Below are 26,005 nucleotides of genomic sequence, written 5' to 3'. Positions count from 1 at the left end.
TTCACAGTTTTAAGAAATAATAGAGAGATACCCTTTGCTCAGTTCCCCCAGTGAAAACATCTTGTAAAACTCTAGTACAGTATCATCACCAGGATGCTGACATCGGTACACAACATTCTGTCACCACAAGGATCACTCCTATCCCTCACTGTCCTCTTGTAGCTGCACCCACTTCTCTCCTACCTCCATCCCCTCCTTAACTCTTAGCAAGTATGAATCTGTTCATTTTTTAATAAATTCATCATTTCAAAAATGTTATATAAATGGAATCATGTGGTCTACAAACTTTGGGGGTTATCTTCTTTCACTCAGCATAATTCTCTGGAGATAGATCCAGGTTCTTGCATATATCAATAATATGTTCTTTTATCACTGAGTCAGTATCCACGGATATACCATAGTTCATTTATCCACTCACCCACTGAAGGACATATGGGTTATTTCTAGTTTTTGGCTATGACAAATAATGCTGCTATAAACATTTGTGTACAAGTTTTTGTGGGAACATAAGTCTTCCTTTCTCGGGAAGGAACACCTGGGAGTTTAATGACTAGATCATATGGTACTTGCATGCTTATTTTTTTTTAATTTGTTTAAGCCAAACTGTTTTCCAGAGTGGCTGTACCATTTTGTAGTCTCCTCAGGAACATATGAGTGACCTAGTATCTCTACATCCTTCTTAGACTTTGGTGTTGACAATTATTTATTTATTTTTATTTTAACCATTCTGATAGGTGTGTAGTGATATTTCATTGTGGATTTAACTTGCATTTCCCTAATAGCTAATAATGTTGAAAACCCTTTCATAATTTTTTTGTCATCTATTATAGTCTCTTTAGTGAAATGTCTCTTCATGTCTTTTGCCTGTTATCTAATTAAATTGTTTATTTTGTTTGTTAATGTATTTCACTAATTCATGATTTTCATTGTTTGAACATACCACATGTTATTTGATGGAGTCTATATATGCATTAGGAGGATAGCATATGTGTGATTCCTTGAAAAGACTCAAAGGAGGGTCAAAACTGAAGTGAAGGAGCAAAGATGGGAACTAGAACGTGCTGAAGGAAGAGCATGTGTGAAAATTTGATATTTGCTTTTCCTTTTGTGCTATGGGAATAGTCATATTCAGTCATTCTTCTATTGACTGACATTTGGGTCAGTCCTAGCTTAGAGCTTTTATAAACTCTCTGCTTTGAATTCTTTTCATGACTCTTGGACACACAAGCAATTATTTCTCTAGAGAATATACAAACAAGAAACAGAGCTGGATAATGGGATATATGCCATCTCAATTTTACTTACTATTGCAGTTATTTTCCAAAATTGTTATACCAATTTACACTCCTACCGAGAATATACAAACATTTCATTGCTTGTTCTACTTTCTTGGCAACACTTGGTATTGCCTTTTAAATTTCTGCTCAGCAATTGCATACAGGTACTAGCTGCTTGTGTTTTGATTTGCATTATCCTGATTACTACAGTGGGGGAGCATCTCTTCATATGTTTAGTGGCCGTCTGTACCTTCTCTTAGGTGGAATACCTACTTATGTCTTTTGCCCATTGGCTATGCTTTAGCAATCTGCAGGAATTCTTTCCTTATTTATAGAGGAAATAGGGTAAGTTGGTTTAAAGTACAGATTCTGGATCTTAACGCTTGAGACTTAATCCAGGCTTATGTCCAGCCAGGTTTTAGAATGGATGGGGGTACAATCAAGACCAGAGGTGGAGGAGTTAGCCTTCATCAGCTAAGAGAGATCCCACCTCATTTAAAATAGGAAGAAAAGTTGTACATTTATTTGGAGAAAGAAGGTGGACACAAGGGTTATACATAGAAAACTAAAAAAAAAAAAAAAAAATCATATTAATTATTAGATTATCCTCCTCATATTCAGTGCTTTATTGGAGAACCGGTACTCTGATAACAAAGTGTGGGCACTGGATTTTTCCTCCGTACAGAACTACTGAATGAGTTGTCTATGGCACTACATCATGTTAACACACTTCTATCTGTGAGATATGGTGATTATTTGAACATCTGTCATGTGGGAGATGGGGAATCATGTTTTTCTAATGGACTATGTTGGCATATCTCAATGCCCTTCCTTTACTTTAAAAATGAATATCTTGGGGCTTCCCTGGTGGTGCAGTGGTTGAGAATCTGCCTGCTAATGCAGGAGACACGGGTTCGAGCCCTGGTCTGGGAGGATCCCACATGCCGCAGAGCAACTAGGCCCGTGAGCCGCAACTACTGAGCCTGCGCGTCTGGAGCCTGTGCTCCACAACAAGAGAGGCCGTGATAGTGAGAGGCCCGCGCACCGCAATGAAGAGTGGCCCCTGCTTGACGCAACTAGAGAAAGCCCTCGCACAGAAATGAAGACCCAACACAGCAAAAATAAATAAATTAATTAAAAACCTATGCTTATCAATTCAAACTACAATGACATGAAATTAAAAAAACAAAACAAAACAACGAATATCTTAGTTTTACCTAGGTATGTATCTGTCATGAATAACCCACCTCATGACAACATTCTGCTTTTCTAAACATTATCTCCTAAATGACAGACATCCTTAGCCACGTTATGGGAAGCAAACAATAGCAGCCTGTGCTCTAAGCTTAACGCCTGATGGAATCTCATCATGGCTCAGTTATCAGTGAACACAGGCACAAAGTACTATGCATCCAAACAGACAATGTGTGAAAATAAACACAGGTAATGAATTCTGGCATCAAAGAGGACACTTAAACGGAAATAATATGAAAGCTCCTGTTTAGACAAGTGACAGAACACATTTTTGGATGATACATATATTCATACAGTTTATTTTTAACAAAAGAACAAAAGTATATGTTCTAAATTTTACTTTTTTTCCCTTTCCTAAGCTCACTTTTCATTAGAAATTAATAGAAAAAAATGACCTAAAACTTGTTAAATGCTTTATAGTTTCCAAAGCACACTCTCACCTATTATTATTTGGGTTTGATGATCCTAAAACTGCTTTACCTCATATTATGACCATCATTTTATACATATACATATACATATATATATATATATATATATATATATATATATATATATATATATGGTGGCTCATAGATGCAAAGTGATTTACCCAAGGTCATGAGTAATAAGTGGCACATCTGGGATTCAAATCTAAGTCTTTCTCTCTGGCTACATGTCCAGTAATCTTCTGACATATCCTGAAGCCCACTATGAAATTCTGTCAGTTAAATACCTCACACCTTGGGAGATGAGCTGATACAAGTTGTGGTGTCTTTTATCACTCTGGCAAAAAGGGGAAAAAATGCATCCAAAGTCAAGAACAACTGCTATGTTTAGGAGTGGTGTTATCTGAAACTGGCATCTCCCTATGCATTGGAGGGACAGATCATGTGATTCCTTGAAAGGCTCAAAGGAAGGTCAAAACTGAAGCAAAAAAAAAAAAGAAAAAAAAACTGAAGCAAAGGAGTAAGACTGAGAACTAATTTTGTTTCCCTTCTTACTTTCCAAAATACTCATTAGATCCAACCCTTCTGTAAAATCTATGACATACACCTAAGTCTTGTGTTGGTGGTTTTGTTTTCAATGAATGGATAAGATCAAAGGGGAATATGGTTTTCTATGTTTAGTGAAAACAGCAAGGTAATTGTAGCAGAGCATCAAGTCAGGGGTCTCAGAGTCCCAGACAGAAACTAGAACAGAATAATCAATGGCTGAAAACATTGTTGAGAGTTTCAGGTAAAAGTACACAATGCTGAGAAGCAGCTTCCTGGTAAGCAATTCACTGGGGGATATAAAAATAAGCTCAAAAATATTAGATAATGGTTACCCTACAAAGGGGAGATGGCCCTTCTTATGAACATAAATTTCCATAAAAGTAATGATTTTGTTCACGCATCTCCTTCTACATTCTACTTGTAGTTCTTACTTCCTTCTTCAGATATAGCAAGGAAGATTTTTTTTTAAAGATTTTTTTGATGTGGACCATTTTTAAAGTCTTTATTGAATTTATTACAGTATTGCTTCTCTTTTTATATGTTTTGGTTTTTTGGCCACGAGGCATGTGGGATCTTAGCTCCCCAATCAGGGATCAAACCTGCACCTCTTGCTTTGGAAGGCGAAGTCTTAACCACTCGAACACCAAGGAAGTCCCAAGGAAGATGTTTTAAATATTCTTACCAAATTCAGAAATATTAAGAAAATTAAAGTAATGTCAATACATGCAAAAGACTACCAATGCCTCATTTCCAGTCTCTTCTCAGAAATTAAACTTTTGCAAGATTTTTTTGTTGTCATTATGAAATTCCTACTGAATAAAATGCTAATTATTTTCATGAATACATACATAGACTTTTTATTCACATAGATATATTCATAGGCCATTACAAGGAAAAAATTAGTAAGTTTCTTTCTCTTCTCTGTGTATAGAATTTCATGTATTTTCAAAGCAATTATCATACATGAGACGGTACAGATGGATGAATTGAGTATTGTGCCTTGTATAATGATTCTGATCCTAGTGATTCACTTGGAAGTTTCTAAATTTAACAGAACTTTTCAAAAGTGCTGACTTAAAAAAAGTTAATACACGTTATGTGTGTGCAAAAATATAATACGGAGCTATCACTTCCCCCCAGAGACCTAGGAAAACAAAGTGAACCTATAGTCATCCATCAGTCATTCAAAACCATGCACTGCCATTTATTTGGTTCTAGGTCACTGTCCAGCTATGCTTGCATTTATAAAATTTTCTTAGAAATTTAATAGTATCTAAGCTACTCAGAAAAATACTATATGTTTGGGGCTAAGAAAGTTTCGAGGAAAAAAATGGGAGATTTTCAAGAAAGCAGGATATCTCAGAAACTTCTAATGTGAAATAGAAAATACCACATCTTAGCTACAAATACATTATCTGGAAAAAAATTATCTGGAGCTCCAGATCAACAGTGTGCCTTCAACCATTTTATAAAGTATAAAAATATTTTTCAAGTACTGAGGTATCTGAAATATTGTATGAGTTTTTGCAAGTGATGTTTATTGCTGTGTGGATAGAGTAGTAATAAAAAAGCATAAATGCACTATAAAATAACTACTAACTGTATATCTGTAAAAATAAAAGTGTTCACAATCTTTCCTCATCTAAGTAAACAAAGTAAATTGCAAAAAAAAAAAAAAAATTCAACTATATGTCCCCATCATATTTTGTGCTCAAATGTAGAAAGAAAATGAAAAAGAAAAATATGTCCTTTAATTTTGACTATTTCTTTTTCTTAATTTATCTTCTGTTTAGACATCTTTAGGAAAAAAAAAACTTTAAAAAGAAAAAAATTGCTTGGCAAAAACTTAGCTTGTTTAGTGCCATTTGAAGTATTATTTTCTGCTTTTCAATATATGTATGTTCCCATATGTGTGTTTCTGTATGTTTTTTGACTACAAAGAAAAATTAGCTCCAATTTTAATGAAGTTAAGAAAGTTATTATTTTCATCCTAACATAATTTTCTCAAAAATAATTTAAATATCCCCCCCTTCAAAATTGAGTCCTCCTCTAAACTAAATAATTTTCTCACCATTCTGTCATAATTCAGAAGACATATGCATCTCTAACTTTGGTGAGATTTTATTTGCTGCATGACCCCAGTGAAGTCAAAAAGAGTCAAGTTAACTCATTAAAAATATGACTGCTAAAAGTCCTTAGGGCTCATGAATGCTGATGAAAAGAAATCCATAAATTCACAGAAAATATTATTTCACCCTTCCCTTTGACCTCAAGTCTCTATGTCACTTCAATTGCTAACACTCAGAATAATGATCCCTCAGCTCGTAATACTGAAGAGGTATATGCTCTCTTGCCACCAGGAGGTTAGCATAAAAGAGGACAAAGCAATGTACAATGACCATCTGTAGGATGCAGTAAATGGCGCATCTTGAATTGAAAATAATATTGATCTGTATCTGTAATCCGCAACAGTCTTCAGTGACTCAGTCATGGAAATGTGCATGTTAAAGTCTTAATATATGACTATATGATACAGGAAATAAAATGTTAAATTCTTGATCCATAAAGTAAATCCATAAATAAATGGTCTAATTCATAAAAAGAACAGTAATTCAGTCCATGCTTATCTTTCTATTTTTCCATTCTTGAGAGAATGACATCAACCACAAGATGATACAGGATTTTAAATTAGGACCACAAAGGTAGTTGTTTTGTAAAGAATAAAGACTCAGTCTAGACTGCACAGACAATTCCATCTTTATGTCCCACCCCAAATATTCCCCCAGATCTTCCATTTTGTAAATTCCTTTTATTATATCCTTACATATTGTTCTCCTTGTTTATATTTAAGTTCACTGAGATATTGGAAATCTGTCTTATTTATTCTAACAGGTACTTTATGTGCCTAAAACGAACTATTTATTATGGAGGAAACAAAAATAAATTGTACTTGTATCCTACCTTCAAGGTAGTGGTAGAAAATGACAAGGGCCAGAAGAATGTAGAAAAAGTCATAGATTTTTAAAAGTTATGGATAATGAAAAGGCATGGATAAGAGCATAGAAGATAAATGTGAATGGATAACATGTGGCACTATTTACTGGATGAGAAATATTTTAAGGGAAAAATTAAGTTTAGCAATGGTGTTAAAAGTTGGAAAGCTTGCCCTTACAAATGATGCAGAATCATGTCCCTCACAAAAGAAGGAGGGTTCCCAGAACACCACAAATGGGACTTGCAGAGAGGCGTGTAGGAGGGTATAACATACATTTTTTAATGGGGTTAAAAATTAGTTCTTGGGGAGTAAAATCTTAGACATTATAATGGTGTGTGGCCTTCCAAAGTTCAATGTTACCCAGAAAAATTTTATTCTTCAATATTTAATTAATCTTGTTGGGGTTTTTTAATATCACATGAGCAGCACTGATACGGAAAATTACATAAAATGTACGCAAGGCGAGTGCTACAAAATGCTGGTGAATAGATGGTTCTGACTGGAGAACCTTCTCTTGATTGATTGTTCAATCTTACGGTCATATCATGAGAAGTAACCACTGTGGGCCTATTGGCTGCCATTGACTGTTTTGTCAAGGCTGTTTATGTTTAACCTAAGTGATTTTGTATATAACTTGGGCTATAAGAACTAAATGAAGAATTTATATATTTTTAATTTAAATCTACAAAAGCTATTCAACCCATCATGTCAATTGCTGAAAAGAAAATAATGTCAACCACGCTTGAATGAATATCTAGCAGCTAAGCTGAAATGTGTTTTCTCATTCAAGCAGAAGTTAAAGTTAAGTTCATTAAAAATAATCTTTAAGAATTTGATTTTTCAATTGATTTTCTTCTGCTGTTCAAAAAGCAGTTTGGGATTATTTTAAATTTGATTAACGCTATGACTAGTGTTTATACAAATTGCTAATCTGCATTTATAATTTGGAACATTATTTAATATAAATGTATTACAAGTTACTCAATAAATATGGTCATAAAGTTAAAGCTAAAGATAATAAAAAGTCAGAAATGACTGAAAATGACAAACACAGTAAATGTAAGCAATACTGTATTAAATAACAAAAATAACTTCATAGTACCAGATAAACAAATGTATGCTGTAAACTTTAAAGGGTCAAATAATTGCTTACTTTATTATTATCATTAATATTATATCTTTAATCACTACCTGATAATTGGTAAATTCAGGATCCACTGAAAACATCTTAGACTTCTCTACCTTTATGCATTCTTTCATTTGAAATATTCTCCCTTCTTTCCTCTATTTATCCAAATTCTTCTTACCTTTCAAGGTCCAGTTCAAATTTCTCTTATTTCCTCTAAACACTTTCATTCCACAAATATTTTAATAGCTTTTGAATTCCTAGAATATTGGATGGTTTGTTCTCTATAGTCGGCATTTAATTATATATGGAAATCCTGTACGTTCACTCATTCATTTCAAACACCTATTATACGTTATACACGAGGCCCTATGCTACATGCTACAGATAAGACAGGAAACAAGGCAGGTACAGTCTCTGTACCATGAAAGCTCCCTAGCCATCAGACAACAGAGCTCTACACGTAGACAGTCAAGATGCAGTGTGGTGGGGTCATGAGACGTAGACTCAGTGGTATGGGAACACATACCACTCATCTAGGACCCACCCTGTGGACCTCAGAGAGCTTCCTGTTCCAGGAATATGGCACAGCAAGTCATAAGTCATCCTCTCAGAAAGAGGACAACTTCAAAAGAGGGTAATTAAATATCAAAGAACATTCAGTTTTGGTGGGAGAGCTCCAACTGTTTCTGATAGACTGAGTACCACACTGCTGCTTTTTGCCAACAGTTAAGTCCACTCTAAACTCACAAGCTCCATGAGCACAAGGCATGTATATTCAGTAGAAGTTCACGGAAGATTGATTTGAATGCATGAACGGAAGCAAGGGGTGAAAAGAGTTGGGATTGAGCTTGCAAGGAAAAGTTGTAGTCCTAAACTAGGAATATTGTTAATTAGCAGTAAACAGTCTAAGTTAGTACACAGTACATCCAAACTGCCCAGCTTTCCTTTATTTACATCTCTCACATAATGGGATCCACAGAGGTAGGATCACAGCAGAATTTGCTACACTGCTTTGTTGGCACAATTTACAGATTATTAGAAAATATTCCTGACTTCTTTAGAAGACGTGGAGAGATGCACCAATCTGGAAAAAGTAAATTAAATATTTCTTCATTGTTAAAAATAGGTTTTAAACATTTGTTGTAACTAAAATTCACCAGAGATTACAGATAGGAATGTGTTACCTATTCATCTCTTATAGAGATAAGATTGCCAACGTTATTCGGATTTTCACGTTCAGTTTGATATGAATCATAGGGTTTTTCTCTACTCCAATTCTGTGATCTATAATTGGTAAAACATATCACCAACCTTGTAGCAGCCTCTGAGTCAGGCGTGTGATTCAGTTACAGCAGTCAGCCCACAGATAAGCAATTCTAACCAATTTTAGTAGAAACGTGTGTCGCAAACTCCAAAGAAAATGAACTGAGCAGGCGTTAAAAATTAATTGATGAGAACTTATGAGTTCCAGAAAGAGTTACTCTCATGTGCTGAAGACTATTTTAATTTTTCAGGCACTGCCCTCACTCCCCCAAATGAAATAAAATGAAAAGGAATGTTTTGCCATGGTAAATTGGTTTTAAACAGTTAAGATGCAAATATTATCGGGAAGTAAGCAAAAGTTGAAAGGAAATTAACCTGCCCTCAGGATTCCTACATAGGGCAGTCCACGTACAACAATCGCACCTATGAAGTTTCTGCCGGCAGATAAGGAGTAAGCAAGTGAAGCTACTGGCCAATTATACCTTAAAATTAATTTAAAAATTAAAGTTAAATTTAAAAATGAGGTAAGTTACAATATTGTTTTTCTTCCCTTTCTTCTCCCAGATCTTATATTACACAGAAAGTCAATAGCGTGACTACTTAACGACATTTGAAAAGACACTCCTGAATCTGGGTGACAAATCTCGCATATTTTAATCCATCAGCAGTCAGTTTGGAAGTTGCTGACTCTACCTGGCTGTGAGCCTGATAACCAGCGACTGAAACAGCTCTTTGCTGTGGCAGCACCTAAGCCCATTTAAAACTACCCTGCTCTGAACTTTCAGGTTCAGATTGAATGTTATCTTCATTTTATGTTTATGTTTCAATGCCTTTATGTTTCAATTATTGGGAACTGGAGTTGCTTTTCCATGCAGAAAGCTCCTACTCAGATAAGGTATTTGATTATAAATGTTAACACTGAACATATAAGGTAGATACCCTTACAAAATAAAAAATTCTCAAGACCCCTGATATACAGAATATTGGTTTTCAAGAGGGTTGGAACATGGATGAGGGAAATACATCTTTATTTTTACTAACTTCAACTAAAATTTGGTATTTTCTTCAATCGTGAATACAGGCAACAAATCATAAGTATTAATAGTACCTGTGACTTTCTCACCAATAATAATAACAAATATTTTAATATCACTTTAAAGTGCCATGATTATCTCAAAAATATCACTTATGCTTATATCACCCTTTGAAATAGTAGCAGTTATCTCATCCTCTGCTAGATTTTGTCATTTAACACAAGTTTACTAAGTCACCATTTTGGATTTAAAAAAATATTTTAATAATTAGTGTTAATTTAACTTGTTTCTTTGTAATTCTAGTATTTTATGCATTATAACAGTATGCTGAGAAGTAATGCAGAAGTTCATCAGACTGCCAAAGAGGTCTGTAACACAGACAAACACATACACAGACTATTGATTAAGAGCCCCTGATCTTGAAGATTTCTGCTTTTAATTTAGACGTCTCAGTTTTCAAAGAGGGAAAAACAGTTATCAAGTTTGATCATACTAGAAAGCAGAGAGAAAGAGAGAGAGAGAGAGAGAGGGGAAGATTCTGAAAGAATAGATGGTTGCAAGTTTTAAAGATTTCGTGTTTGAATAAAAATTAAGAGCTTTCATCTAGCTAGTTTTGTTCTTATAAAAATCAAATTACATTGCTTCCAATTCATTCTTTCTTCACCAACATTAAAGTGTAACTATTAAACATGATTTTGAAATTTTTATTTTAGAATTTTAGAATTTTTAGAATTTTTTAGAATTTTTTTAGAATTTTATTTTAGAATTTATTTTTATTTTATTTTATTTAGATATGAGGTAGAGTGATTTAGATAAATACGGTTATTATTACTAGATGTTCACAAGCTGTTAAAAAAACAAATAAAACTACAGAAGCTGCTAAACACAAAGTAATCCCCTCCCCTCTCTAACATGTGTGGGGACAGGCCTGTGGATTTATTAATATGCAGAGATGGAAATCTCTAATCTGTATGATCTCAGAGCCACTGGAAAACTTTGATGAACAGTAATATATTTGCCTCCTGGGTATGAGAATGTTTTAAAATCTAACAGCAGAAGTTGAGTGCAGTGGTTTAGAGCATGGATTTTGGAGTTAGAATTGGCTTTAATCCTGAGAACACCACTTATTATTTATGTGACCTGGGTCTCAATTTCATGGTCTGTTACAGATTTACTCTGAAGATTAAGTGAATTAAGTGAATTACTATGTGTAAAAAAAGACTTAGCACATTGTATAGAAAAAAGAAATTGGCCACGATATGGAAGTAACCTAAGTGTCAATCGACAGATGAATGGATAAAGAAGATGTGGTGTGTGTGTATATATATATGTACATACACACATACATACATATATATATATAAAGGAATATTACTCAGCCATTAATAAACACATGAAATTTTGCCATTTGCAACAACATGGACGGACATAGAGAATATTATGCTACGTGAAATAAGTTAGAGAAAGACAAATACTGTATGTTTTCACTTATAAGTGGAACCTGAAAAATAAAACAAAACGAATGAATATAAGAAAACAAAAACAGACTCATAGATACAGACAACAAACTGGTGGTTACCAGTGGGGAGAGGGGTGGGGAGAGGGGCAAGATAGAAGAAGGGATTAAGAGGTAAAAAGTACCAGGCATAAAATAAATGACATACATGGATGAAATGTACAGCATAGTGAAAATAACCAATACTTTATGATAGCCTTGAATGGAGTATAACCTATAAAAATATTGAATCACTCTGTTGTACACCTGAAACTTACATAACACTGTAAATCAACTACACTTCAATTAATAAAAAGAAATCAGTCAATAACTAGAGGCTTGTCACAAGAGCAGTAGCAGTAGTGGGAACAGAGAGGGAAGTGAAACAGCAGTAATAGTAGTGAGAACAATCTTTAGAGCTGACCCTATGAGTCTCTTGAAAAGTAAAACTCTGGGATCAATTTAACTAAGTTGTTAGCATCTTAATAGCAATCTTAATAGAAGGGACTCCACTGGCTGCCTGTGAGTCATAGGGGGCAGCACTAGGAGGTAAAGGAAGAAGTGAGAAGTTTAGAAAAATCTCACTTAGTCAAAAATAAACCTGAAATAAACATTGCCATGTTCTCTAAGGAACATTTATTTTACATAAATCATGGCACTGTGATCTTGTGGGAACTAATTAATAAAACTCTGGGTGTGTTGATCTCTTGCAAGGCTATAGCTTGAAATGCAAAGATCAACTTTTCTCCCTTGATTTGGTCAAGGTCACTAATATAGTAGCGCCCAATCTACGCAGATTGAATTGTTAATGTGCTGAAACAATGCCAGAAAAGCAAATAAAGTTCTGGTACTAAAGTTTAGTTTAATGGATTTACAGCCCCCAATGCACGTGACAGTCTTTGAAAAATCGATTTTCCCTATCCAGCTTCCATGTATCCTCTCTACCCATATTCTCTACATCCTTTACTCTGAAATAATGAATAAAATCCCAACAATGTGACTAAAATAGCATCATATATTCAGTAGGCCGAAGAGATCAAAAGATGCGTAAATATAAAAATCTGTCTGACATACTCTTAGGCACGTTAGTATTAGCAATTAGTTGTAAACCTTCTGTGGTGAGTGTGTGTGCCGGGGACAGGGTAGTGGTGGGTTAGGATGGATGGAGAATGCCCACTTTTTCCAGTTGACTCTTAAACCCAACTGATGCTCATTGTTTGCTAGGTTGAGGGTAAAACAGAACCAGAACTTCCAGGCTTCTAAGTAGGCAAAGGAATCTGGCCTTTCCTTTGTTGATCTGACATTTTCCACTGCCTATTGAACAAAATCTGTATTTCCATATTGAATTATGATTTTTAGATAGAATTTCCAGGAAGTATGTAAGAGCTCTGAATTAGAAGTCAGAAAAATTGGATTTACATCTTAACTTTTTTCTTAAAATACCGTATGAGCTGGGACAAGAAATACAACCTCATAATCTTAATTCCTTCATCTGCAAAATGAAGAGTTTAAACATATTTCGAAGGACCCCACCAGCTCTAAAATTCTCTGAATCACTAAGCAAGATAAAGCAATAAGCTAATTTAATTACGTTCTTGCATCATAACTAGGTTGCTATAATCAGGAGGGCTCTCCTGAAATACATTATTTTTCTCCACTTCTGGCTTGAATATATTATGTTTTCTATCATGATGGCATAATGGATAGTCCTGAATGCCTTCAGTCAAATAGATTCAAATTCCCTACAGCACGCAGTCATCTTGACTAAAATATCAACAGTTTATCAAAGATGGAGTATTTCTAAAACACAATAATGCCCTTCAGGTAGCAGGTGTTCCTGCATTTTATTCACATGGCTAGTTGAAAAGATGCAAAGGTCTTTTGTTTCGTGATGAGACTAGATAGACTTTTTACCTATGAAAACACTTTATCAAACACAAGTAAATTTTAAAATTCCCCCAAAATTCTTTTTAGCATATTAAAATCAACATATTACTCATAATTAACCCCATCAGAAAACAAGTGACCAGAAAAATGTGTAAAATTAAATATAATTGTAAAAACAAGTTAATTTTTATGTGGAACTCTTACTCTACCCCTGAACATTTGTTTCATATTTTGTTTTAAATCTTAGATGGTTTGAAAAGTAATACATTTAAATGTAATGCAAAATTTAATACTGAATGTAAATGAGTTAAATGGTAGGTAAAAATGACAGATGTTTTCAAGAACAAACATACTATTTTAAAAATGAATTATTACTACATTCAGAAAAAGATATGACCCATGTATTTTAATTTAGATGATCAACTTTCAATCTTCTCTCACAGAAAGACAGAAATCAGATTGTGTAACATTCTAATCTTAATTTTTATAATACCTGAGTTCAAGTCCTAGCTCATCCACTTACTTATAACCTTGGACTTCCTACTTAGCCCATCTGAGTTTTGACTGACTCACCCATTAAATGAACACAGTGGAATGGCAGGGATCACAAGCAATTCCCATGGACTAAATCCCACTTACAAAGTGGCTTGGTCCAAGCAGTGAGGGATAGCTAATAATCCTTCTACCTGGTAGACTCTTTGTTCTCATTAAAAAAAAAAAAAAAAAAAAGCAAACTATTGTATTTAAAAAAGTAATTTCTCTTGAAAAACTGTAGCTACTTCATTTTATTGTGTGTGCTTTACATTTATAACTGAAGCAGACTTCAAGGAAAGAAAAAAATTAAGGTTAATTTCTCAATAAGATGCTCTTTCCATCTTCTCAGAATTCACCAATCACTTTAAGACACAAAGATTACATTTGATTTAATCACATCTCTTTAGTGAAAAGTCTTCACGTGACTGAAAGCAGGAAATATAGAAGGAAAATGTAATATAGACAATATGTAAAATAGTACTGCTCTTCACTGAGTGTTTCCCTGAATTCACTCCTTTGTAACAGGATAGTTTAAGAATCACACATATCCATTATAGGAATTCTTATTCATTTTTCCCCTTAAAAAATGATTCTGTGCAATGAATATAGATCTCAGGAAAACAGAATCTCTATTTCATTACGAAGAGTAGAAAACTCAGTATTATCAGTGAGGAACACTGGGGAGAAGGGTGAGGGGTGAACACATAAGTTTGGGATGTAAACATACCTGGATTCAAACTCCCACCTGTCACTGACTGGCTATGTGGCTATAGGGTGGTTAGGTTCTTTCTAGGGGACCCTCTTCAGTAAAATGGGGCTCACTTTATTTACCTCAGAGGCTTGTGCTAAGAATTACATGAAATAGTGTGTGTGGGTAAATGTAACTCTCAGTATGTATTATTCTGGTTGTGATCTGTAATCGATACTACCGTTTAAAACTAGATTGTCATTAAATTATTGGTCAGTGGTTACATGCCTTTTGCATCTGATTGCATGTATATATTTCAGACCTAGGTTTCAGATTCTCCAGATTAGACTTTAATGTCGTGCATAACAGCCATTCCTGCACAAGGATTAACTCAAACAAGGGGTGTCCTGAGCCCAGCACTGGGCTCTGGGAGGGAACTACTCCCCCCTTGCAATCCCTTCATCCAGCAGTCCCTTCTCTGAAGAACTTAGAGACATAAGGACTAAAGCCTCAAGGCTTTGCCTTAAATATTTTATAATGTATCTATTGAAATAGAATAAATATAAATGAACAGCCAGTGAGCAGGAAGAATTTCTGGAGTTGTGAGGGACACTCAGAAAAAAAGGAATAATCATGGTGGGCAAAAGTGGTCAAGGAATGTTTTGTGAAAGGCTGAATCTACCAGATTGTGCTGGACTTGGTATGGAGGGAAGAGGGGAACACAGAAGGAGGCATTCCTGAGGAAAGGCAGAGGAAACTGGGCCAGGGGCAACATATGTATAGATCGGGAACATTTTAAAAGATGAGGAATAAAGAAAGAAAGAAAAGGTAGCATCCCTGACCCTACTGTGCTTGCCATCTGGCTAGGACAATTTCCAACTAATGAGCAAGGTAAAAATCCAGCATGGTTCCACACAGAGAGAAGCCTAAGAAGTACTTTGTAATGATGATCAGAAATATGTATTGTTAATTACCAAAAATGGAACAATTGACCTAAAATTCATGAATATAAAATCAATATACATTATGAAAGATTTCTCTCCTTTGTAATAAATGTCACTGAATAACAGGCATATATATATATATATTTTTTTTTTAATACGGTAGGAAAACGGGTCTCTAAAGATGCTGTTAAATGTCCACAGGAATCAACTGGAGGAAACACGGGAGCTCAACGTGACTTGATAGGAAGACTTATATCTCAAAATAGTTTAATTTTACATTTTATACTAATATACTATAAGAGAGGAGAAATGTAAATATGAGTGAAACAAATAATAAAAGCAAAATCCAGTGTACCAAGTCCTTCAGATGGTACTGTTGAAAAAAGAGAAAAGAGGCTCAAAATGGAGTCACTTGTGCTAAGCCCCATGACAGGAAACTAACACTTAACACTTAACCTAACTGCAGTTTCAAGTTGCTTCAGGACTGTAGTCATAACCAGTCAGCACTAGGAAAGTAATCTGCCCAACAGAACCCTTCCATCCTCCTCAGAAGTGCAACCTTCCCTGAAGCAATGCATGTTTTGCTAGTAATTTCCTTTTTCTGCCCCCTTTCTGCCTTTAAAAACCTTTCCTTTTCCACATCTTGGCAGGGCTCCTTTCTATTTATTTGCTACATGGGATGCTGTCCAATTCATAAATCGTTCAATAAAGCAATTTGATCTTTAAATTTACTCAGTTGAATTTTTGTTATTGAGCAGTACAGACCATATAATCCAGTATCCCATTCAATAGAGTACTGGCAAAATAAAATACTCTTACAAGAACTTGAAGCCTTACATACATTTCAGTAAGTTTTCATATTTAAATATAAGAATAAATCACTGTGGTACTGCTGCATGTATTTTATTACGCAGGCTTTTCTGCATTATTATGGAAGAGTCCTAAAACACAAAGTTAACTCAGGTTTTAGATAAAACATGAACTATGCAGCATTAGCTATTCACATATATGAGGGCTTTGGTATTCTGGTCAGGCATTTTCTATCAGTGTCAGGACACTTCACCGAAGCCCAGTGTGTGATAAAACAGCAATGGCCTCTAGAGCATGGTTTTAGAGTAAGCTTTCTTGGAATTCTAACGAGATTCTTGAAATGAACACACGTGTGCGCGCGCGCGCACACACACACACACACACACACACGCGCGCACACACACTTATCTCCTTTTTGCTGCTGTTGTAACTTGCCAAAGAGTAAAGGTATATGAACCATGTCTCATTAATATTAATGTATACTTTGGTATTTTGGTCCCTGAACACTGTCACTCTGTTAAATGAAATTAAAGCCCTGACAGAGACATCTAATTAACCCACAGTAAGAAAATGCATTACTGTGTCATAGTTAATAAGCAGTTCAATGTAATCATACCTTCCTCATTCTCCTGATCGGTTCTGTCCTTTGCACGGTGTGTGCTTAGAACCAGAATGTCTAATATTAATTCCCTTAATGATTGCTCATACATGAGTTAAAATGGATAGCTGCTGTCCTTTCAGATGTACAAATAATCTAGTTTCTTTTACTGAGAAGGACTGGGAAAGAAATACCTAAACTTGTGTGTCTTAGACTAATTGTTACCGTAAAAGGAGTCTCTGGGATTCAGTCATAACCACAGGGTACAACGCTGGGCTCAAAGCTTGTTCCCACGCCCAGTTTACCAAACTCCGCAGAGCATCTGAACCACAAGTAGCAGCTCCCTCTGATGGGAGGAGGCTTCCCAGGGCCAGGTAAGCAAAGTTGGGATAATCTCCTTTTGGCCATGTGCCGTCTCTAGGAAACTTCACTAAGCTCAGAGGCATTGCAGGAGAAGATCCTACCTTAATGAAGACCTGAATGGACCCTGTGGCTTTTGTGGATATAAAATACCAGAAGCTCATGGTGCAGGCAGCGCTGGCTTCTTGCCACAGACCACTCTTGAGGTGTGCTTCTTCGCCCCGAAGGCCCACCGGAGTAGCCTCCAGATACAAGAAGTGCCCTGGGAACAAGATGGGATTCAGATAACGCAAAACTGACATCGAGGGCATTATGTTAGCTTTTCCATCTTCGGGTTTTTAATTACATTTCTAGGATCTGAACTGCCAAAGGTATTTCTGCTTGAAAGAGAAAGGAAATCTAATAGCGTTGCCTCTGGCTCACTGACAGAGCAATATCCAACTGTCTCTGTTTTAGCAAAGTACTTCACGGTATGCAGATTAACTGACCTGACGGGGTATTTATGCCATGGACTCAACGAGATAGTTATAGGAATTATTTCATGGACTCCCCAAACTCTCCAGTTGTTGTACAACAATGCAAAGACTGTCTATGAAATACAAATAGAGGGATATGACATACTTTCAAGAATTCAGTCATCTGTTGCGTACATAAAGGAAAGGCTGAGGATTTTAATATACAACACACAAGGAAAGATACTGAGTTTTCTGCTTGTGTATCCAAGTATCCAAAACATTTTAGGTATGTATAGCCGAGTGTCTGAATGAAACTGACACCTACCTTTCTTTGTCATGGTTGGTCTGGCTTGGAGAGCTTTGTTTTATCCCAGGCCTGTGAAATGTCACTATTTCCTACTCTGTAGCATCCAGGAATTCAGGATGCCTTCTTTATTCTCCTAATGTCTTTTGCCCCTTGACCAATGAATCTGAGACCTGACCTCAGCTCACTGTAAAAGTGAGCCATACCTAGCACCCTTCACATAGATGATCTTACAGCTACGACTGCACGCCTCTACAGCTTCCTAACTGCTTTCCCCTTCATACAGATCATCTCATTTGATCTTGACAATCCCTGTTTGGCACACAGGGCAAATTCTATTATCTCCATGGGACAGATGAGAAGTTTGAGAATCTGAAAAGTTAAATGACTCTCTAATGATCAAATGAGTGGCAGAATTCACGGTTACTGATGACAAGTATGTGTCATTTAGGAAAGGTACCTGAGAGCAGCGTATATTATCATCTATCTACAATTATCAAAGTAATATTCAATTTTAATTACTCACTGTTATACGTTAAATGGTGTCCCCCCAAAGACGTGAAAGCCCTAATTCCAGTCCCTGTGACTGTGACCTTGTTAGGAAATAGGGTCTCTGTGCTGATGATCGAGTTAAAATAAAGTCATGAGGGTGGGCCCTAGTCTAGTAAGACTGTTATAATAAAAAGGGGAAATTTGGACACAGAGATGGACATGCATAGAGGGAAGACAATGCAAAGACAGAAGGAGAGTACCACCTACAAGCCAAGTAGTGACTGAAGCTACCAGAAGCTAGGTGAGAGGCATGGAACAGATGATTCTCCTTCAAGGACCTCAAAAGGAACTAGCCCTACTGACACCTTGATTTCAGATTTCTAGGCTCCAAAACTGTGAGACAATAAACGTCTGCTGTTTACACCACCCAGTCTGTGGCAGTCTGTTATGCAGTCCCAGGAGACAAATACACTTGTTAAACGTTTGACTTAGTTGCCCTGGCACCACGGTGGTCTCTCCAGATGCTCTCAGGGAAGATAACGTGATGCTCACTGTGACTGCGATTAGAGTGACTGGAACAACCTAATAACTTACCATTTTCATTTCCAAGTGTGTGGTCTCTGGGAGGTCTTAGGCTTTGAGGAGAGCCAACCCCCAAAACCCAATCAAAGTTTTCAGCCAAAGAGTTTTGCCAACCACACCAGCCTTTTTCAAAAGTACAGGAGCTACCGCAGTCATTTTCATCAGTATAATCTCCACAGTCGTCTACAAAATTACAGCTTTGCTCCGGTTTATAACATTTGCCATTCTGACATTCCCGATAACCATATGGACAGTAACCTAAAAAACAGAAAACAAACAAAGAAAGGATGAGGAAACACTCCTAACACATTAGTGAGCTTAAAAGGTAGTAAGAGTAGATTCCCTTGAAAATGTAAAGAAACACGGTGTCCTCAGGAGTTTGGGACGTCTGACCCCTACCTCTCTCTCTCCTAATCCCCTCTAGGTTCTGGTCTATAGATCCCTCACAAGCATCATTCAAAATGGAAAAAAAAAAATTAAGCATCAATTTATTGATCTAGGAAAGTATCCCAGTCCTCCCCAAATACAGCACTTCCTGTAAGCTATACTCAAAAAATATAAAAGCCAAAGTGAGGCTTTCCATTTTTTATCCTGAAACAAAATCTTCAGGGTAATAAGAGTTTATATATTACAGGGTATTTGAAAGTACATTCCATCAGCATCCTTGCACTCCAACATTTATCAGAAGCCAAACATATATGATACTTCCTCAGAAGCAGGGACATGAATATACAAGTAATATCCAACTTTCCAACAGATTTTTTTTTTTCTCCAAAACATTTATTTGTCAGTTGTTTGGAATTTTAGGAGCAATTTCCCGACAAAGCAATGTCAACCATAAAGACCTTTCCACAGAGTTTAAGATAAAGAGCAATGCTTTTGAACAGCTGAGCTCAAACTGATTCTGCTACTTCTCAGTTATGCCACTTGGATCATACACTTGATGATCTAAAGAGAAAGAAAAACAGTAAAAACTAGACAAGTTAAGCTAATTAGAGAGACTTGTTTATATCACCAGTGCCTAGAACAGTGCCTGGCCCTTCATAGGCAATCAGTAAATATTAGTTAAATAAATGAATGAGCAAAAGTGTTTTGGAAATGATAAACCAGTTCGATATGCACAGTCAAGGTACTATTATTGTCCTGCTCCAATATTACAATAGAACATCACCACCACGGGTGAAAATATTTCAGCAGGAAAAGCTGTTCCGAGATCCAGCTTGGGACATCAGTTTCACATTTGCTTTGTGACACTATAGTATCTGAAAGTTTTTTCCTTCCCATCTTCCTTGTCTGCCAGTTAGGGGAGCTGGTAATACCACTTGCTACTTCATTTTTAGATGGTAGCTTCCATGGCCTGAGGCAGAGTGTCTGAAGATTGAGGATTGGTGTGCATTAGAGGTAGGAAGTGATTCAGGGATTTAATGGAAGGTGTTCTGGGAATTGGAAACTCCTGCTGATAAAATCTCATAGAAAAGCTTTTGTGTTCTGGATCGGTCTCACATTTCAGAAAATAGATGGCTAAGAGAGAAGAAGTGGCAGGAGAGGAATGGAAGGCCATGTAGAAACTACTGGGGAGGAGGCTGGTGTTCTGAAGCCTCCTAGCCATTTTGTGTGCTAAACCCTTCTTGGACTGCACACTCAAGATTGCCTAATTAAATGGCCTTTACACTCGCAAAGCCTTCGAAAATAAGTTTCAACCATGCATTCTGTCTCTAACAAAACTTTCTTGTCTGGGTTAATTGCTACCATTTTCTTTTCTTGCAGTGTGGGATTAAACTATTTTTATTTAGGTGCCCAGTTCAGCTAGCAGATTGGAGGTTAAGACAAAATACCTTTGATGTTTCAATTACAGAGCTTGACTCAGAATTGTAACATTAAAGCATTTTTGAGCTTTAATGGAAATGGAGATCACTTACATTAACCCTCTCATTTATAGATGAGAAAACTGAGGATTATAGATGTTAAATGACTTGCTGATTTTTCAAGAGCAGAAATGCAATTTGGACCCAGGTCTGTTGTCTTCAGAATTATTTTTTAAAAATCCATTGACCTGAAGCGCAGTGATAGGTCAACTATCGCAAACACAAGACCACCGAGGGACAGAAATGGTGGTGTTGACTACTAGATGCAGTATCTCTCATGGATCTGCTGAGAACCTGAGAAATTACTAGATCATTTGATGTTATACAATTGATATTTATATTGATTCTGTCAATTCCAATTTGTTTGGGGAGTAAAAACAAATTTACTGGTTTTAAAGATGCTTTTCTCCAAAGCAAGTGAATCAAGCTAAAATCTAATTCTTTTAAAACACACAAGAAAATAATTTGGATGTGTTTCTAAATGGAAACATAGAGCCTGATATATTCCACAATCAATATAGCTAGTATTTTAAGATAGTCACAGTGATTAAGTTTTATCGATCTAAAACATAAATACCTGCATAATTTAAAAATACAGTAATTCGAATATTACCCAAGATTAATTTTGAACAGAAAGCCCTCTATGTTAATAAAGAAAATTTCACTGCTTTAATGCATTCTATTCATAAAATAACAAAAAGCACTTTTGGTAAACATCAAGGGAAGTTATCAACTAATGTTATTTACCTATTTCTAAATTATTTTCCATGCCTGTTGTTCTGTCCAAAGAAATCAGCTACTTGAAAGTAGGGTGTATACCTTTAAATGATTCTGATATTAAGGCTCTTATGAAACTGTGTTCATTTTTACAGAAAAAAATATTGTTTCAATTAGGCAGTGACCCTGTTGAGAGGCAGTTTAATTTTGTAAGAAAGAACAAATTATAAAAGTTAAAAACCTCCCGTGTAAACCTTAGAGACATCTGAAACTTAATACGCTTAAATTCAAACTCTGATTCTTCCCCTCCAAACTTTCTCACTGAACAGTCTTTCTCATCTGTATTAATGGCAACTCCAGTTATTCAGAGAAAAAATATCTTGTAAGGAGCTCTGTATGGTAGAGTCTGACTCCACTTTTTGATGTATGACTTGATTGCTAAGAGCCCTTCCCATTGTGTTCCACATCTGGGAAAGCTGGTAAGAAAGTCCAGGTGCTCCCCCTGTTGGTAGAAGATTCAACCTACGCAAGCCCCTACCTGTGCACCGGAATCCTCAGCCAGGTCCCACCACCTAACCACCATATCCCACCACTCTATCCCAGTTTTCTTTCCTCGTTCTCTAAAACTACTTTTGGACATGCCTAGGAGCTACCTTGCTTTCCTAGAAAGCCTCACTATGTGAGTAACAGACATTTTCAAACCATCTTGGTGTGTATGTGCTGTCATCAGTCTTGATATCTGAACCAAATTTTGGATGACGGACCATCTTGTAATTGAGGATGGCCCCAAGTTCTAGGAGCTGTAATAATAATATATACAACATTTTATCTCATAACTCACATGTAATCTTTCAGTGAATTCTGTCAATTGTCAATCCTACCATTGGAATATCTCTCATTACCTCTACCGTTACTATTTTGGTTCAAGCCACTATCATTTTTTTGTGATTGCATTGCAGTGCTTTCCTTCCTGATCTCTGCACCCTACCCTTGCCCTGTATGGTCCATTAAACAATAAAGAACCATGCTGAGGTTAACAGATATAAGCTATTATATACAGAATGGATAAAAAACAAAGTCCTATTGTATAGCACATTCAATATCCTATGATAAACCATAATGGAAAAGAATAGAGAAAAGAATGTGTGTATGTGTGTATATATATACACATAAATGAATCACTTTGCTGTACAGCAGAAATTAACACATTATGCATCAACTATACATCAATAAAAATATTACAAATATTTACAAAAATATTTACATGGTGATATTTGAAATAAATTGAATGTTACTTCTCTGCCCCAAACTCTACGTTATTTAAATACTATTCCCCATTACAAGGAACTAGGTCTTCTTGGGAAAATCGTCTGTCTGGGGCTAAGGAAAAGAAAGTCCAAGATGAGCCTGGGAATTTTTGTGTGTGTGTGTCAAAAATTAATGAAGTTCTCCAAAAATTACATCATTATGATGAAAGGTTGAACTACTGGTCAGAAATAATTTCAACATCAAAATAAGTAATGAGAGGACTCTGGCTCTTAGCACACGGAGTAAGAAGGTATGAAATTACCCTCCAGCCATAAGCAACTAGAAGCCTGGGAAAAATCTATGAAACAAGTGTTCGCGGACACTGCACAACAGAAAGCACAGGACTGTGATCTCTTAGAGAAAGGGAAAAAAAAGGCAAATCCTATACAGGATCATGCCAGACTTCTTCTTGGAGGAACCTTCTAGACTGCAGCTCCAAAATGGCCAGCACAGCAGAAAGTGAGGTTGCAGTGAGTTGAGAAGACAGTGTCTCAGACAGATAGAATTTGCAAGGCAGGGTGGTGGAGAAACAGGAGGTATGCAGCTAAGGAGATCCAGAGATATGCTTAAGGCTTTGCTGAATTCTAATTTTCATGTTTGCGGGGTAAAATCCACGAAGAGAGACAGAGAAGAACTTCTAAGAAAACAATAACTAGGAGATATAAGCTGAAAAATTACCAGAATTTACAGAAGACCGGATATCTTTGAGTTACTGCCAGCCAGAGTGGAGAGTCCTTGGCAAATAAACAGGGCATTCAGTAGGAAATCCAGAAAGGGTACAATTTAGTAACAAGCAAAGAGACTCTAGCAGGAAGTAGTCTCTAGACCATGGATTGGAACTATAGTCTCAGGACCAAATCTGGTCTACCACTTGTTTAAGTAAATAACATTTTATTGGGACTTAGCCATGCCCACTTGTTTATATATTGATATTATCTATGGTTATTTTCACATTGAAATGGTAGTTGAGTAGTTTCAGTCAGGACCATATGACCTGCACAGCTGAACATATTCACTCTCTGAACATACTGTTTTCTTAACCTCAACTTGTTTTTATTTATTTATTGTTATTTTAAATTTTTTAATTTTTTGATAAGAATACTTAAGTTCAACTCTTAGCAAATTAATTTTAATTATACAACACAGTGTTATCAGCTATAGTCACCATGTTATACATTAGGTTCTTATTCATCTTTTTTTTCTTTTAATATTTATTTATTTATTTGGTTGCACTGAGTCTTAGTTGCAGCAGGCAGGCTCCTTAGTTGTGGCTCCAGGACTCCTAAGTTGCGGCTCACCAGCTCCTTAGTTGCAACACGTGGGCTCCTTAGTTGTGGCATGCGAACTCTTAGTTGCATGCATGTGGGATCTAGTTCCCTGACCAGGGATTGAACCTGGGCCCCCTGCAGTACGAGCGCAGAGTCATCCACTGCGCCACCAGGGAAGTCCCTCAACTTGTTTTTAAACTAGACTGCTTTAAAAAGAATACTAAATAAAGTTTCCTTTAAGTTAAAAAAAAAATTGACTGTAAAAATCTGCTGACTTCTATCTTAAACCTGTCTTTACAAAGACTTAAAAATAAGACTTAAATGGACCATAAAGAACTGTAAGCAACTTAAGTGTCTCTAGAACAAAGCTCAATGCTTCTTAAAGGAATTTACCAAACTTCAGCACTTAGCAACATAGAATTCACAATGTCCAGCATCAAATTAAAAATTAAAAGCATATGAGGAAGTAGGAAAATGTGATCTAAACCCAGGAGAAAAATCAGTCAATAGAAGCAAATATAGATAAAACAGAGATGACGCAATTATCAAAGAAGTTAAAGCAGCTATCATAAATGTGCTCAATGTGTTCATCTACAATTCTATAAAATTACAAGAAAGCTATTTGTACCAGCAAGTAAGTTTAGCAAGGTTACATGTCATCACTATACAAAAATAAATTACATTTCCATATGCTAGAAATAAGTAACTGGAATCTGAAATTTTAAAAAAATCCTTTAAAATGGCATCTCCAAACATGAAATTCTAGGGATAAATTTAACAAAATACATGCCCGGCCTTTACACTGATAACTACAAAATATTGATAGGAAAAGAGACCCTGAATAGATGGAGATACGTATCAGTTTTATGGATTATAAAACTCAATATTGTTAAGAACTCAATTCTCTCCAAATTTAACTATAATTTCAATATAACCCCAATCAAAATTTCAGTAGGATTTTGTATAAATTAACAAAATGATTCTAAAATGTGTATGGAAATGCAAAGCACCTACATTAGCTAAAAAGTTGGCAGATTCACAGTACCTGCTTTCTATATACACTGTAAAGCTATAAAAATTAACACTGTATGGTACTGACTTATGTACCGACAGATTGCTTAGTGGATCTGGATGTACAGTTCAGAAATAGACTCACAAACATATGATCAACTAATTTCCAAAAAAGCTGACAAGTCATTTTCACCCAAAAATGCATAAACGGAATCTAATTATGAGGAGAAATCAAAAAACACGAATTGAGGGACATTCTACAAAATAAAAGGCCTATACTTCTCAAAGATATCAATGTCAAAAAAGACAAAGAAAGGCTGAGTAACTGTTTAGATTAAAGAAATCTAGAGCTACATAAAAACTAAATGTAATGCATGATCCTTGAGTGGATCCTGAAAAAATTAGTCAACAGAAGCAAAAATAGACATGACAGAAATGACGGAATTTTCAAAGAAGTTAAAGCAGTTATCATAGATATGCTCAATGTGTTCATCTATGATTCAGGTAAAAAGCAAAAATTACATAAAGGATATTTTTGAGGCAATTGGTAAAGTCTGAATGAGGCCTGTACATTGGATAATAATATTGTATAAATATTAAATTTTCGGATTTAATCATTATACATTAAATGACTGTCCTCTATTTTAGAAAACAGACTATGAATTATTTAGAGGTAAAAGGACGTGATGATGTCTGCAATTTACTCTGAAATGACTCAGAAGAAAGTAAGTTTATATATAAAACGAATGGGCAAACTG

At 35.7% G+C, this 26,005-nt stretch overlaps 1 protein-coding gene across 1 annotated transcript in view; it reads right to left on the bottom strand.

Annotated features, from left to right (window-relative positions):
• MALRD1 (MAM and LDL receptor class A domain containing 1) overlaps positions 1-26,005 on the bottom strand; it is a 596,783-nt gene that overhangs the window by 251,688 nt on the left and 319,090 nt on the right. Inside the window, exons 28-29 of the mRNA XM_067730697.1 lie at positions 19,091-19,336; positions 17,350-17,507 (exon numbers count right to left, since the gene is read on the bottom strand). Of these exons, the coding sequence (XP_067586798.1) occupies positions 17,350-17,507; positions 19,091-19,336 (404 nt within the window). The remainder of the gene's footprint in view (positions 1-17,349; positions 17,508-19,090; positions 19,337-26,005) is intronic.

This window comes from Pseudorca crassidens, chromosome 1 (genome assembly GCF_039906515.1).
Source record: "Pseudorca crassidens isolate mPseCra1 chromosome 1, mPseCra1.hap1, whole genome shotgun sequence".
Lineage (NCBI taxonomy): Eukaryota > Metazoa > Chordata > Mammalia > Artiodactyla > Delphinidae > Pseudorca > Pseudorca crassidens.
The sequence above is the reverse complement of the archived record's forward strand: the minus strand, read 5'-3'. Positions and strand labels throughout refer to the sequence as shown.